At 42.5% G+C, this 15,115-nt stretch overlaps 1 protein-coding gene across 2 annotated transcripts; it reads right to left on the reverse strand.

Annotated features, from left to right (window-relative positions):
- Positions 1 to 122: 122 nt before the first annotated feature.
- On the reverse strand, positions 123 to 12,582 carry LOC309532541 (uncharacterized protein C10orf143 homolog). 2 transcript variants are annotated; one of them, XM_082222956.1, is made up of 4 exons: positions 12,207 to 12,369; positions 4,216 to 4,380; positions 4,030 to 4,095; positions 123 to 1,618 (listed from the first exon to the last, which is right to left on the reverse strand). In XM_082222956.1, exons 1-4 carry the CDS (start codon positions 12,270 to 12,272, stop codon positions 1,562 to 1,564), a joined length of 354 nt encoding a protein of 117 aa, XP_082079082.1. In that variant the 5' UTR covers positions 12,273 to 12,369; the 3' UTR covers positions 123 to 1,561. The 2 variants fall into 2 exon arrangements, with proteins under 2 accessions (XP_082079082.1, XP_082079083.1); XM_082222957.1 differs by lacking the exon at positions 123 to 1,618 and adding an exon at positions 1,647 to 2,171 and having other exon boundaries at positions 12,207 to 12,582.
- Between the last annotated feature and the right edge of the window lie 2,533 nt (positions 12,583 to 15,115).

Below are 15,115 nucleotides of genomic sequence, written 5' to 3' on the forward strand. Positions count from 1 at the left end.
AACAGAGGACTAAAAACAATAAAACTTCAAACATTAAAAACTTCCCTAAACAGGGATTGTGTAGATACTCTTTCCATTATAATTTCACTATGTCTGAAAAATCAATAAACAAGAGGGCATAGTGGTCTCTCAAATCCCTATTTATTTCAGTGGAACATACCTCCATGAAACAGTGCATGAGTAAAGCCTTCAGTAATATGCAGTCAAACAGACAAGTGAAATTGCCTGCGGTAAGATAGGAAAGAAAAAAGTACGAACGAGAGGGTTAATCTTAATTTTCTTAAATAATGATCTTTTTAAAGAAAGGCAAATGTAATAAAAAAATCAATGCCATCTTTTAAAACCAACATGCAATTTATTTTTTAAAAAAGTTTTCCATAAACACTGATTTACAAAATACAAAGATTTCAAAGGTGAAATAAAAAATAAAAATCTGCATTAAAAGTGGTAAGAACCTATATATTATTTTACATATATGAAAGTAGGAGAACAAGGCTTTCTATACAAAAGGATGAATAACATATACACATGTACAAAACTGATCATAAAAAAGTGATAATGTTGAAATTTCTCAAAGCAACACTTTTGTGGTTATAACACTTCCTCCCTATTTAATTATGGGATATATAGATATGTGTATATGTGTTTATATATGTGCGTGTGTGTGTCTCTGTGTATAACTATTTACTCGTTTGTAGAAACCTTTGATCTAAGGTTACATTTTCAGTGTAAATTCTATAATCTATTAGGAAAGGGGTGTACGGGACGTTATGGGAGGGGTAGTACTTCTGGTGGGGGACACTTCGTGCTCCTTCTAGGGTGGTAGACTGTTCACTTTTGGTCCTCACCCTGCACTCAGCTCTCATCTGTGGCTCCTAGAAACAGTCAGAATGTGACAGCGGCCACACACCAGAATGGCTTTGACTGGCCATTCAACTAGAGAAGGCCAGACACACCTGGTTCTATATAATAGGAGGCTTGTGCTATTGCTCATAGGAGTGGTTGCTTTGCAAACAGCTAAAACCCATGCATGTTGTTTCATAAGTAACCCTTACTGTGTTCAACTAAGGCAGTCTTAAAGAATACTCGAGCCACATATTTTGAAGCTGTCTTACTGACTGTGTTGAGACTAGTCTGAGTAAACAGAGTATCACACTTCTGGAATTCATAGGACAGAATATGTCTAGTATTGCTTGGTTAACTTCTATGAGTAACCACTCACTGGCCTATTGTGTTTCCTATGTGCTTTAAATGAATGAACATTAACATTGTAATTTCATTGCAAGAAATACTAAGATGGTAGCAATCTAAGGCTGTTGAAAAGTGAGGATGTATGGACTCAGTTTTCAAGAAGTATCATTTACTAGGTTCAATTGGTTGCTACCAAGTAGCTCAACTATAACCTAAGGAATCACAAGATTGATTTTAAGCCTTTTCAGGCAAGATCTTCCTTAGATCTAAGATAAACTGTATGAATGTAATAATAATAATTATGAATGTAGTGGAGTGTAGAAAAAGTCCGGAATCTCAAACCAGTCCCTATGTATTTTGTTATGGAGTATCACTGCATCAATGTCCTTTGATCTTCTATAAATCCCATAATATGGCCAAAGTGTCCCTGAAATTGAAAAAAAAAGCAAATCAGGGGTTACTGTACAGATCAGCATTTGCACTGTATAGAAAAGGAGAAGCCAACATTGTGCCTTACAGAAGCAGAGGACTACAACTCCCATTAGCCTCAGCTGCATAGCCAATGGTCAGAGATGATGAGATTTGTAGTCCACAACATCTGGAAGCTATCCCTGATGTAGAGAATAAGGAGTAAGTAAAACCCCTGCAAAAATATTAGCAGCCTTGACAAGCATGGGAAGTGTTAGCTTTGATGTCCAAGTAAGACGCTGACTTTGTATTCTATGGCTGGATCTGTAGGGAGCTTCTGAGTGTGGCTGAATATGCTCATCCAATACAGCTGGCCTCCATAAGCCAAATGCTTTCTAAACTGAGCCTACACTACTTTCTTCCTGTTTGCATAAGAACAAAATAATTGCCTTGCTCGCTTAGACCAAGTCCCAGAGAGTCCAGCATTCTGTCTCCAGACGGGTTGGCCAGATGTCTCCAAAAAGCTCATAAACCAGTCACAGAAGCAATAGCCAACCCATACAGTTCAGCTGCTGCTGGGGACAATCAGAAATAAATCGAATCACCAAAGGCAATGTTTTAGCTATTGTGACTAATAGCCATTGATTATGCGCCATGAATTTGTCTAATCCTTCCTTCAGACCATCTAAGCTAATAGACATCACTTTATCATGTGGCAATTTTATAAGTTCATGAATGGCAAAAGGGGGGAAAAATTGTCCATACATCCTAAGATGAGAGATGTCAGCACAGGATTCTTAAGTGGCTCCTACTTTTCAGGGAACCTTTCCCATGGGGTAGATGCATGAATGCCTGTTTCAGACATTGCACAGAACCACAGAAACAGGAAACAAGAGCTTACTCATGCGCCATTTTTCCTCTGCTTGTCAAATATCTAAAATTGCCTACAGACAACATTCATCACACTTTCCCTGGCTTTTGCAATACTGGAACATGAAGGGAGGACCTTTGACTCCAGTGGCCTAGCCACATGTCATACAAAAAGCTAGTTGCAAAAGGGGTGGGAAGAAATCTTAGCGTTTGTACTGAAACAGGGTCATTTAACTGTTACGGTAGGTCCTCCAAGAACCCTGAGCTACCCAATGAGGTTATACTAAGCAAAAGTGTAAGCTAAGGCCAAGTTATGCATGATTAAGGAATTTGGCAGGCTTTGGTGTCTTTTGTGTGTATGCATGCTGCAGGTCAGCATAGTTCGACCTAGAATTCTATATCATGAAAAAGCATGTTTCATACATTACAGGAAATGCCACGAGAAGATCTATCTATCTGTCTATCTATCTGTCTATCTATCTATCATCTATCAATCATCTATCTCCGTTAGAATGGAAAAAACCAGGTAAACGAAGTCCTTGGATTAGCTTTAAATCAAAACATGGCTATTAAAATGGTTTGTAATCCAAAACAAGTGCCTATATCCTGACCCTCCACAAGGCAGGAGAAAACAAATTAGTTTGGTGTTGGCCAGTGTCATTGTGAATGATCCGGCTCCCTGTGTCCTTTCCTTCAGGAGAGGGGACTTCCCACCAGAAAAAAAAGACTAATCACTTCAGTTTCCATGGGGGAGAAGACCCACCCAGAGGGCTTTTGTGGAATGTCTGCAAAAAGGTCAACCCTTTTTTTGAGCAGAGGACATGGATGCTACTGCACCCCTAAAGCCAACTGATTTCGTTAAATTCCACCAACAAAGGACTCCCATCTGCAAAAGCCTTCCATTCCCTTCAGTAAATAGGATAGGGCTTCACTGGCAAAGAATTGCATGCACAGAGCTGCTGCCTAAACTGATCTGAATGAGGAAGCCTGCAGGCCCATTACAAAGCACTTGGGGGTCTGGAATGGAGTTGTATTGTCATTGTTGGGGCAGAAATAACTTTGCATAATTAAAAAAAGACCCAACAACCTTCTGAGACTGAACTAAACTGCTTGGAAATGTTTAAAAGAAGTGTGCCATATGTCTATCTATAGCTTCTCTCCCCCCCCCCCCCAATTTCATGGAATTGTACTTCTAAAACTCTGTCCATAAATATTAAAATATCTCTTAATTGGACATACTCCTGGAATACAACAATCTACACCTTTTTAACTTGAATTGAGATTCATTTATGTGACTAAACTCTGCTTTCTAGAATGCATTTGAAAAATGAGCCTGAAGTCCCTATATTTTCCAATCTGATGCAGGAAACGTATTAGTTTTGCACTCTGCTAGCATATGGAGAAAAAGCTAAATCAATCTGCCTCTTTTATTTACATGCTTTATCCCGGAGAAATGTAATTGCAGGGTTTTTTTTTATTTATTAACTTTATGTTTTATGGCTCTAATATTTAAGAACAAGCCTATCTTTTATGTCATAGTAAGAAGGTTAATATACTTACAGGTTCTCCAGCAATACATCTTGGGCAAGGCTGGGCTGTAGTTCTGGTTTCATTATCCGGAAATATCTGATTAACAAGCACACATACACAAAATTCTGAAAAAAGCAGCCACTGGTTGACATTTTTATTATGAAATATATTAACATCTTCTGCTAAAAGCATGGATTTGGGCTACATAAAACATACCACGGAATTTGGCTTTTCTTTCATAATCTGAGGACTAAAAAAATCAGCGGGATCTTTCTGCTTCAAATCCTGCTCCATATCCCAGTAATCCATAGCACACTTGCTTTGTGGGTGGCAAGCGCTGATCACTTGTGGAATAGTCTCTGAACTTCTACATGCTCGTTTCTAGAATGGGGAGGAAAAGAAAAAGAAATTAAGTGTAAAGTTTCCACCACATCCCACTCCTCTGCTTTGCACACAGAAGGTCCCTGACACCTCTGCATGGGGCTGGGAGAGACCCTTGCTTCAAACTCTGGAGAGTACTGCTGCCAGTCAGTGCAGACAGTACAGAGTTAGACATTATACCAATAGTCTGACATGGTATAAAGCAGCTTTCGTCATTCCTATTACACACACACAGACACACACACACACACGCCATAGAATTCAAACTGCAATATGATAAAATAGAATAAAATAAAAATCAATGTGAGTATTTAATCGACAGTCACAGTGTGGACCACCCGGACAAAGCTCATGCATTACTGGTAGAAACCCTATACTAGAGAGATTTCCTAGGTGTGCTGAAGAATATCAGTTTATAACATTTTAAAAAAAAGACCTATCTATCTATCTATCTATCTATCTATCTATCTATCTATCTATCCAGCCATCTTAGTTGGTTAGAGCAGGCATGGCCAAACTTGGCCCTCCAGCTTTTTTGGGACTACAGTTCCCATCATCCCTGACCACTGGTCCTGTTAGCTAGGGATGACGGGAGTTGTAGTCCCAAAACAGCTGGAGGGCTGAGTTTGCCTATGCCTGGGTTAGAGCATGGTGCTTATAACACCAGGGTTGCAGGTTCGATCCCTGTATGGGATGGCTGCATATTCCTGCATTGCAGGTGGTTGGACTAGATGATTCTTAGGGTCCAACTCTACAATCCTATGATTCTATAGTGAAAGACCTGTGCTCAATGTGTTTCAGGACCTGTGGGATGTATAGTGCAGTGGAGCCACAAGATGCTGAATGTGTCAGTGGTTGTGGTCCAAGAAATATAAAGGGGGAAGAAGACTTGCATGCATTCCAAACATACTATATGTACTATCCTTAGCAGGTGGGTATGATTTTCAACCACCCCCAGACCTGACTCCTTTTAATGTTTTTAGAGCAAAGGTTTCTGAAGGGTGGGAGAGTATTTAACAGCTGTCCTTTCCTTTGAACCTCTGAATCTTCAGATGAGTAGAGCCCTCAGCACTTGTATTAGGAAGTGAAAATCCACTACAATATGCTCACTTGCAGAAAGCAAATTTAAAGTGGATCAATGCAAGAAGAATTTCCAAGCAGAAAGGCCGAAACAAGAGCACTGTTGAGAAAGAAACAAGATACAGCTAAAGGAAGTGAATCAGAAACAAAATATGCATTATGCTATGAATGTGCAAAATGCCTTCCACCGGGAAAACATCCACCTCTTTTGTTACTGCAGAATTTGTCCTTTATTAAAATCTATGGCGTGCAAGTACAAGTGGCATTAACTAGAGATATGCAGGGGACAAAGGGAAAGTGAATTGGTGCTGTGCATTAGATGAAATTTTGCTTATCAAAAATGAAACCAGACTATTGCTTTGGGTTGGGAGGTGCTTAGTATCAGGGACAGAAATTTAGCATACAGAGTAGTTGTCTAAGAATCTTATACCAACGCAGGCAGAGCCTACAGAGGTTTCTACAGAGAATTCCAAATTATTCTGAAATTCAATGCCATTGGAAAACATCTCGTGGAATTGCAACAACAGACCAGCGTAGAATTCTGATGGCGGATGCTGCATTAATAACACAGTACCTAGCACGTCCATGGCAAAGCCCTACAGGGTCATATAGCTTTGGAGACCACCTCAGGTTATTGAATTTCATCAGAATGGTGCATAAGTGCACCAGACATGTTCTAACAGGGCTAAAAAGTCTAAATAAGTCAAGAATATAGCTGATAAGGGCTTGGAACAAGATAATTACAACAGTGTCCCACTTTTTAAAAAGTACTGTAAAGTGTAACTCCAAGGATATACACACATTTTCTTCTTTGGAAACCCGAGTAGGCAGAGCATTTTTATTTTATCATATGCAAACAAACAGAGGCAGGTATACAATGTTTGAAAAGTTCTATACGGATTAATCCATATCTTCACTTGGTCACAAATGTCTGACAGGCAAGTACAAAAAGCCCCTGGCTAATTCTGAACGCTGCTCCCAAGTACTTTGGGCTCACCCACTGGGATATGCAGCAGCTTAGTATTTTCTCAAGGGTCTATCAAGTGTTTAGTGGCACTAGTCTGGAAGAAGTAACCATTGTTTCAACAATGGTTGAAATTGTGACCTATTAAACATAGCTTTATACTTTTAGGTAGGAATATGCCCTTTTCTTTATTTGCATTGTGAATTCTGACGTATAAAAAAACAGCTTAGAAGTACAGTGGTGTGTTTATGTGTGTGTGTAACAAAAAGAGAGGTCTAGAACAGTCAGAATCCAGCCTTCAACTGTTTGCCTTCAAGAAAAGTAGTTTTATGTGTTTCTTGTTTCTGAACTATATATATTGTAAAGCCTGACAAGAGCTGGTTACTATTTGTGCACAGTGACAAATAGAAATGAGATTACATTACTTTTCCATGTACAGATTGTGATGAGACATAGCTTGAAAACAGGAGTTCACAGAATGTATTTTTTCCTCCTTCTCCTCATATATGGTGTTTCCCTGATGCACAAGGTCTGTAGGTAACTAGTTGGGGTTTTGCTTTCACTTGCACAAACATGAGCAACCCACAGAACCTCTACAAGTAGGCCCTGTTTAGGTTCCCTACAGCTAGTACCTTGGCAGAACAATAAAGAATGAGAAAAAGACAATCTGTTCCAACACCCTCTTTGAAAAGGCACAAATGCAATCAAGCAAAGAGTTACAGTTCCCATCACTGAAAACTGTAAGATTCTGGGAACGTCCTCAGAAAGCACATATAGAGGGCAATGGCGACACATTCCAGGTGAATCAAGCCAACTGGCTTTACATGACAGCACACAACCTAAGTGAATCTTAACCAGCCTGTGTAAGTTAGAAGTGGTACTCTACAAAACAAATGTGAAAGTCTAAACTAGCATTAACATAGAAGTTTCTTGCATGACCTTTACTACTTGTTTACATGTAGTACAGTAGATAAAAGTATCAAACATTTATTGCACCCATTAGCATACTGGCAAACCTGAATGAACACACAGCCAGATGATTTCAGACATTTATCTTACAGGCCAGGAAATTGTCTGACTGACCACCCCTGTACAACACATGTAGAATATACTTTAGGGTATAATTTGCACTGAATATATCTGATGTGCATCATGGAAATTGGTTGTAGAGATGTTGGTTATTTGCTCATTAACCCTTATTACCTTTATTGGGGGCAACCCACTCAGATGGGTGGGGTATAACTTATTATTATTACAAAACTGATGGTTGTCTTTTAGCTCTAGGCAGTTTCCAAGGGGCTGGGGTGGGAATTACCTGACCTGGGTACGTTACTGGAGCTTGTCTGTGTGTCTACAAATCTGATAGTTTTAACAAGGTATTGTTTATTTGGTATTGTTTCTCAATCATCTCTTGTTTCTCTTGACCTAGGGATCTGAATTCAGTAACAGATTGCTGACAGCATCATAGTAATGCCCCCTTGTTTTAAATGCCAGACAGTGCTTTATATTGCTGCACACTAAGGGTGCATACTAAGACCAAGCACTCATCTAATGGTGGTTTGTAATTCATTCATTCATTCAGCTGTCCGTCCTATTGTGGATGCTTTCACGAACCCCATCATCTTTGTCCTCAGCCTGATTTTTTTTTTTTGTTTTGTTTGGCTACTTCTGCATGGAATATACAGCTTGACTCAAGGGATAGGCTAGGCTAGGTAGCCTGCACTCGGCACTCTGGAACGGCTGCATTACCATATGGCTGGAAGCACTTTCTTTGCTAAGTATATCAGTGGGATAAAAATTAAAGGAGACACCAATTACCAACTCTGATCTCAAAAGCTGCAAATAAGACCAATCACCCCTTAAGGGTGATATTAAAACTCACTCTACTGAATATAAAGCATTAAAGAAGATGGCCTTTAGACAGACACTGAAAATGAGGGTGGCATTAGCCTGCATTATTCCGATCAGCATAGCCAACAAATCCAATCCTCCGAAGAAATGCTATTAGTGTCACCAAAAAAGAAAAAGGGGAGGGGGGGGGACTTTGTGCAAAATCCCTGAAGGAAAAGAAGCAACTAATGTCATTAATGCGTTAACAGCCTCTGGTCACTTAACAGAGTGGTTTTAATAGGCTCTAGAGGGGAAACACGTCCAGCCCTTTTCAGCCAAAGGGAAGGTTAGAGCTGTGTGTGGGTTTTGAAGATAGTGGGTTGGAATCCTTGGGGATTTGCCTGCCGTGTTGTATATTTGCAAATGTCCTTTTAATAAAGCAAATGATGGCTAACTACAATTAAGTACCAAAGGTGGCTCTTTTAACAAGCACATGCCATTGCACTGATAGGTTTAATTACACTATAAAGCTCACCGGAAAACACTTCAGGAAAAAGATATAGGGGCATCAAGCTTTGCAAAATTAGTGTATAACAAATCACTGGTGATTTCAGCTTCCTGTCATGAGTATGCTGCTGCATTTAAATTCAGAGTCTCTTTAAGAAACTGGATTTTTGCTCACTAAGAAATTTTAAAAGCTCTTTGTGTTAAGAACTTTCCCTTGAACTATTTCTACACAGGCAAAAAAATAAAAATAAAATCCTTGTCTGTAAAATATTTGAAGGACCAGGCTCAGTCATGTTTAACTATTAACACTAGAGGGCAAAACAAAATCTTAGTATTTGGTAAAGTAACCCTCAGAAGCGGGAAACAAATTAATATTTTAAAATACAAAGTGCAGGTGTTAGAAATTTCTTTGCTTACAAAGCACACTGAAGTCACCTGCAGTGTGATTTCAAGGGATGTTATTTAGTTTAGTCCCAATGTATTTATTTATATTTTTTAGGTTTGTGAAGAAGTAGGTTGGTATAGAGCAGGGGAGGGGAACTTGTTGCTGGGCTGACGTTGCTAAACTGCACCTTGGACTCTCAGCCATCCTGGTTGGGGCTAATGGCAGGTTTAGTCCAAGAGCATCTGAAAGGCCACAGGTTCCCCATCCATGGGAGGCAAATCAGTTAAGGGAACCACATTGCCTACTCCTGTCATAGTTGAGTATTTCAAATTCCCAGGTACCAGTAGGTAAGGTGCCCAGGCAACTGGTTGTTATTGTTTTTTTCAAGCTGCAAGCAATGCTTTCTCTTCAGTGCACACGACACCCACCTTTTCCTCCTTCGGAAGTGACAATGTGTTATGTCAGCTGCATCTACAACTTATAACCGGGTAATGGTTTCTGACATTTATGTATCGTGAAGTGGCTACATATTTCTCCATTCTCACGTCCCTGACAGCTCACGAAATTTCCTTGTCAGAATCTGCTACTTCCTTGCAAGGGTGGAAAGGTCTGATGAATGAGGAGACCCTCTAGGAAGGTGACGTAGGAGAATCACTTGAAGGTTTGAAGAGGCAGTAAAAGTATCTGACAGGGATAGGCCTAAGAACACCAGAAGTGGTGCATGAAGCAAAAGGCTTATGATCCAGAGTATCTTTGTTCAGGTCTTTGGTTTTATGGTTTGGTCTTTTAAAAGGATAACACTGAGTTCATGTAAGCCAAAAGAAGAAGAAACCCCAGGAAGTTGGTTGTAACTGCTAGCAGTCACCTACCAGTTTTTTAACCACCCTGTCTCCAAGTGCAGATATGGAAGGCAGAGAGAAGGCAGAGAATGAAAGAGCTAGATGGTTTCCAGAGGGATAGCCATGTTAGTCTGTTTCAGAAAAGAACCCAAACCAACTCAAACAGGCTAATAGCACTTTAGTGCATGGGACCATTTTAATACAGTGGTACCTCTGGTTAAGTACTTAATTCGTTCCGGAGGTCCGTTCTTAACCTGAAACTGTTCTTAACCTGAAGCACCACCTTAGCTAATGGGGCCTCCTGCTGCCGCCGTAGCACGATTTCTGTTCTCATCCTGAAGCAAAGTTCTTAACCTGAAGCACTATTTCTGGGTTAGCGGAGTCTGTAACCTGAAGCGCCTGTAACCTGAAGCATATGTAACCCAAGGTACCACTGTACCTTGCTTGTCCACAACACCTTTCAGAACAGAAAGGGCTCAGGGTTGCCGATGTGCACTTACCCCATGCTGCCAGGCAATATCCTTGGCAGTGGAGAGCAAAGCACAGGTGCAAACATGGGCAAGCTATGGCGGGAGATTTGGGTAGTTCAAATCTGCTTGGCTCCTTCCACCCCAGCAAAAACACTTGGCAGTTCCAAGTCCAACTTAAGAAACAAGTCCATCCTTCAGCTCTGAGCCTAAAGGTAAAGGGACCCCTGACCATTAGGTCCAGTCATGACCGACTCTGGGGTTGCGGTGCTCATCTCGCTTTATTGGCCGAGGGAGCCGGCGTACAGCTTCTGGGTCATGTGGCCAGCATGACTAAGCCACTTCTGGAGAACCAGAGCAGCACATGTAAACACCGTTTACCTTCCCACCGGAGCGGTACCTATTTATCTACTTGCACTTTGACGTGCTTTCAAACTGCCAGGTTGGCAGGAGCAGGGACCGAGCAATGGCGCTCACCCCATCGTGGGGATTCAGACCGCTGATCTTCTGATCAGCAAGTCCTAGGCTCTGTGGTTTAACCCACAGCGCCATCCGCATCCCTAGCTCAGGGCAAAAAGGTGGCTTAGCATGCTCACCTGCTACCTAAGCCAGCTCCAGGCTTTTGGGGTCATAGACTAAGGTGCCTTTAGCTGCCCTTTAACTCCTTTCCAGAGTGCCAGGGTCTCCTGCCCAGCTGCCCAGGATGAGGACACAAGAAGCTGCTTCTCCATCTCTTCACTCTTGTCACTGCTTGGATGTTCAGAGGGGGCAGGTGAACAAGCAGGAGGCTGTGGGGGTTAACAGTTGGTCACCTGCATGAATACTGGCCTCTGCAGGTGCCCAGTGGTGTCCACTCACAGCTTTGGCCATTGGGGCTGAAAGGTACAGAACGCAAGAGCCCCACTAACTTCAGCTTCAAATACAATATGGGAAATGGGCCAAGGCAGGAATTCTCAGATCTTCTGCTCTGAGGTATCTCTTGAGACACCTGAAAATTACTGAGGCCCACCAGTCACAAAACAGTTGCAGATGGAGCCGGAGTTTGGCGTAATTACCGGTAGCTGGCAAGTACTGAAATAATTTTTCTACTGTTATCTAACCCACTTTTGGAAATGGGAAACTTAAAGGAGAGCGAGCGAGAGAGCGCGCGCGCGCGCGCCAAGACATTTACGTTCGGGAAATACTGTACACAAATGCTACAGATTTGGAGGTTGTGAAAAAGTTGCAAAGTATTCCTACTCGTTAGAGCTCCGCCCGTTCTTTCAGACAATACAAACTCGCCTGGACCTTGTGGCGAGCGAGCGTGTGTGCGCGCGCCTCGAAGTGCAAGGCTGGCACATTAACTTCCGAAGTCCTGTAAGAGCTTAAGCGGTTGCTTTTGCTTGCTCAGAATTGCAACAAGCAGCCTTGCTCTTTCCATGAAGTTTGCTTTCTCTCCCCTCCGCCCTGCCCGGTTTTCCTACCCTCTTCTTTAGCTCTTGCTTTGAGAGGCTCGCAATGAAAATAATACGCGCGCTCTCTGCCTTTATCACTTTCGCTTTCCAACTTGTCTTGGAAAGCCGGCCGCAAAACCCGCATTCAGGAGAGGGGCTGCGGAGGCGGAGGAGAGCCGGAGAGAAGCACAGGGGTGGGGTGGGGGGGGCTCGTTGCTTTAGCGGATGTTACAGCGCATGCTCAAGCCTACACATATCAGGCCGGGCAGCAGCAGCGGCTCTTGTTGCGCGCAGCTTGCCAGCGCTGAGCGGGGGACTTACGCGCTCCGGCTCGTGCATGCTCAGCTCCGCGGGCCTCGCTCTCCGCCGATCCGCCACCAGGTTCATGGTGACAGTCCGTTTCTCTCACTGCGCGCTTGGTCCCTCCGCGCCGCTTCTCGTGGGGCTGCGCGCCTGGCGCTCCACCCCTTTCCTTTTCGTAGCCAATCCTCCTAATCTGGCCGGCGAAGGATAGAGCGGCCTCCGCGCGTGTCTTTCTCCTTGCAAGGCCCGGCTGATAGAGCCCAGAGCTGTTTGGTGCAAGTTTACGATGCACAGATGTAACGATACCAGGAAGTAATGCAGTCCTCGATCCGTGAGAAAAATACAAGCAGGGCTCAGGGCTTTTGCAGTGAATCCGGTTATTATTATTCCCCTCCCCCCCAAGATTTTTTAAACGACCTTTTTTTTTTAGTTACTGAAAAAAACATTAACCCCTCCTTTCAAATTCAGTGAGGCGAGGTAGTCGGAGCACACTGTTCTTTGAAAGGATGCTTTGGCAGAAACTTCCTAGTCGTTCTGGTAATCACTCGCAAATTAACCTGCTGTCAAAGATTTTGAGGCTATATCAGCAGAAATGGTTTGTTTCTGCATTGAAATAACCACCTCTCTTGGAAAGTTTCATTAATTTTATAAACCATTTCAGCACAACCCATATCCGTTTTACAAAGGTAGATGGGGACTTCTTGGCACAAGAAGATTCCCTGAAGGAGATGTGCTTTGTCATGTGTGGTCCAAAGCTGTTTATTTCTTACCATTGAAAGCATGGAGTGCATTCAATGAACATCCAGTTTGTGTTTTCCTTCTAATGCAGTGTTTCCCAACCGGTGTTCCGCGGCACACTAGTGTGCCGCGAGACGTTGCCTGGTGTGCCGTGGGAGGGAGGCGGGCGAGTCGGGCGGCGAGAGGCAGGGCGGTGGCGGCAAGCACACGCGGGGCGGCGAGCGAGCTCCCTCCCACATCCCATCGCCGCTCGCTTCGGCCGGCCTACTGGGCTGTCGCAGGCGGAAGGCCTGTGCATGCGCGAGGTTTTTGCGCCTTCGGGATTCCCTTCATGCCTTCCTCCTCCCGGGTCCTTGAGAGCGCACAGAGTTAATTTTTTAAACATTTTCTAATGGTGGTGTGCCTCGAGATTTTTTTCATGAAACAAGTGTGCCTTTGCCCAAAAAAGGTTGGGAAACACTGTTCTAATGCATCAACCTCTGAGATGGAATGATGAGGAGCATCAGCTCTTGGGTCATGTGGAAAAGAGTGTTATATGTGCTAATATTAGTCTTAAATTACCCTGCCCTGTCATAGTAACCCAGACGGATAATAATTATTAAAATAATACTCTCTTATCTAGATGATGGTGATGTTAATTTGTTAAGATTGTATACCGCCATTCATCTGTAGATCTCTGGGTGCTCCACAGCACAACAATACAAGATAAAAACACAGGGTCCATGCAGATTCCAAGTAGGTTTTGATCCACCTCCTCATAGGAATTTGTGAACTTGGAGGTCCTGGAAATAAGCCTCTTGTAGTTTTTAGGAACTTTTGTGGGCTTACTGAAAATGCCGGCTTAGAACTGAAAATATCAGGAGTTCTAGGCAAGACATATAGGCCTATGATGGAGAGGTAGGTCTTCATACCATCTTTGATGTCTGCATTCTCTTAGAGAACATTCTGCCCAACAACTAGTAGTACAGACGCTTCAGGTTACAGACTCTGCTAACCCAGAAATAGTACCAGTTAAGAACTTTGCTTCAGGATGAGAACAGAAATCGCGCGACGGTGGTGCGACAGCAGCAGGAGGCCCCATTAGCTAAAGTGGTACCTCAGGTTAAGAACAGTTTCAGGTTAAGAACGGACCTCCAGAACGAATTAAGTTCTTAACCTGAGGTACCACTGTAGTTGGTTTCCATTGACTTTTCTACTTGGTGCCCCAACCAAAATTAATCTTCAGCTTGTTAATGTACCATAAAAACAGTCTAGATTTTCTTTATTCTTGTTTTATAACTACCAAGGAACCTGTGTGTTTTGCCTAAGTAACGGAGACAGGTAAGGGTAACTAGATTTTACATTTTCAAAAAGGTGGTTCAATCATTGCTTCTTCTTTGCCATAGACCCAGATGCAACCCCAAACCAGCATAACAGGTAGGAGAGTCTCATATGAATGTCTGCTACCTTGTAGCATTTCCCATCTTAAGACTGTCTATATGAAGACTCCATAGCTTCAGCATTAGCCAGTTCCTCCCCGTCTTGCCTTGTTTACCAAAGCCTGATGAAGGATTCCAAAAAACTTGGGAAAATTGCACAGTATTTTGTGACACAGGTGTTGGCCTGAAATATTGCCCTATGTGGCTTTTGGAATTCATTTGTTTTATATATTTATTCAGGAACCTGTTAAGAACCTTCAAATGTAGAATGGTTATCTAGTCTTTGTTGTCCTCTAGCATGGGTGGTGTTACTGACTCTGTGACATCCTCTACGGCCCAAGTGTCTAGCAGAGACCATGTAGCCAGACACAACCTCAGATGTATGGCTGTCCAAATCCTCATACATTTCGGTGTTTCTGGAGTCCAGCAGTTAATCCATTGCAGACTGTGGTTCACTACTAGATGAAGTTTAAAATAACACCTGTTTGGGAATAAATAAATAGTCTTCTTTTCACAGATACTAAATATCTGCAGTACCCTGGAGCACCAAGTGTGACACACACACACGTCTGTTGCTATTTCTGTTTCAGAATAGTGTGTTACTAATATGCAACTCAGCAGCAGTATCTGTAGGTTTCAGCTCTGATCAATAATGATGTTTAGATAACATCCCTTGAGGTTTTAAGCATTTCTCCAACTAGAACACAAGCTACGGTTGTTGTTTCTAGGATTGTTTTTTTAAAAAGATCTGTGGATTGTAGTCTCCCATAC

The sequence above is a fragment of the Podarcis vaucheri genome (assembly GCF_965113315.1).
Source record: "Podarcis vaucheri genome assembly, chromosome: 5".
In the NCBI taxonomy this organism is placed as follows: domain Eukaryota; kingdom Metazoa; phylum Chordata; class Lepidosauria; order Squamata; family Lacertidae; genus Podarcis; species Podarcis vaucheri.

Bases quoted from the DNA above. Each gene is read 5' to 3' on its own strand.
- LOC309532541 (XM_082222956.1), bottom strand. From the start codon at position 12,272: ATGAACCTGGTGGCGGATCGGCGGAGAGCGAGGCCCGCGGAGCTGAGC. The intron at 4,096-4,215 runs GTATGTTTTATG...CTTGTTAATCAG, and splicing joins AAGAAAAGCCAAATTCCGTG to ATATTTCCGGATAATGAAAC. The intron at 1,619-4,029 runs GTAAGTATATTA...TTTCAATTTCAG, and splicing joins GATGTATTGCTGGAGAACCT to GGACACTTTGGCCATATTAT.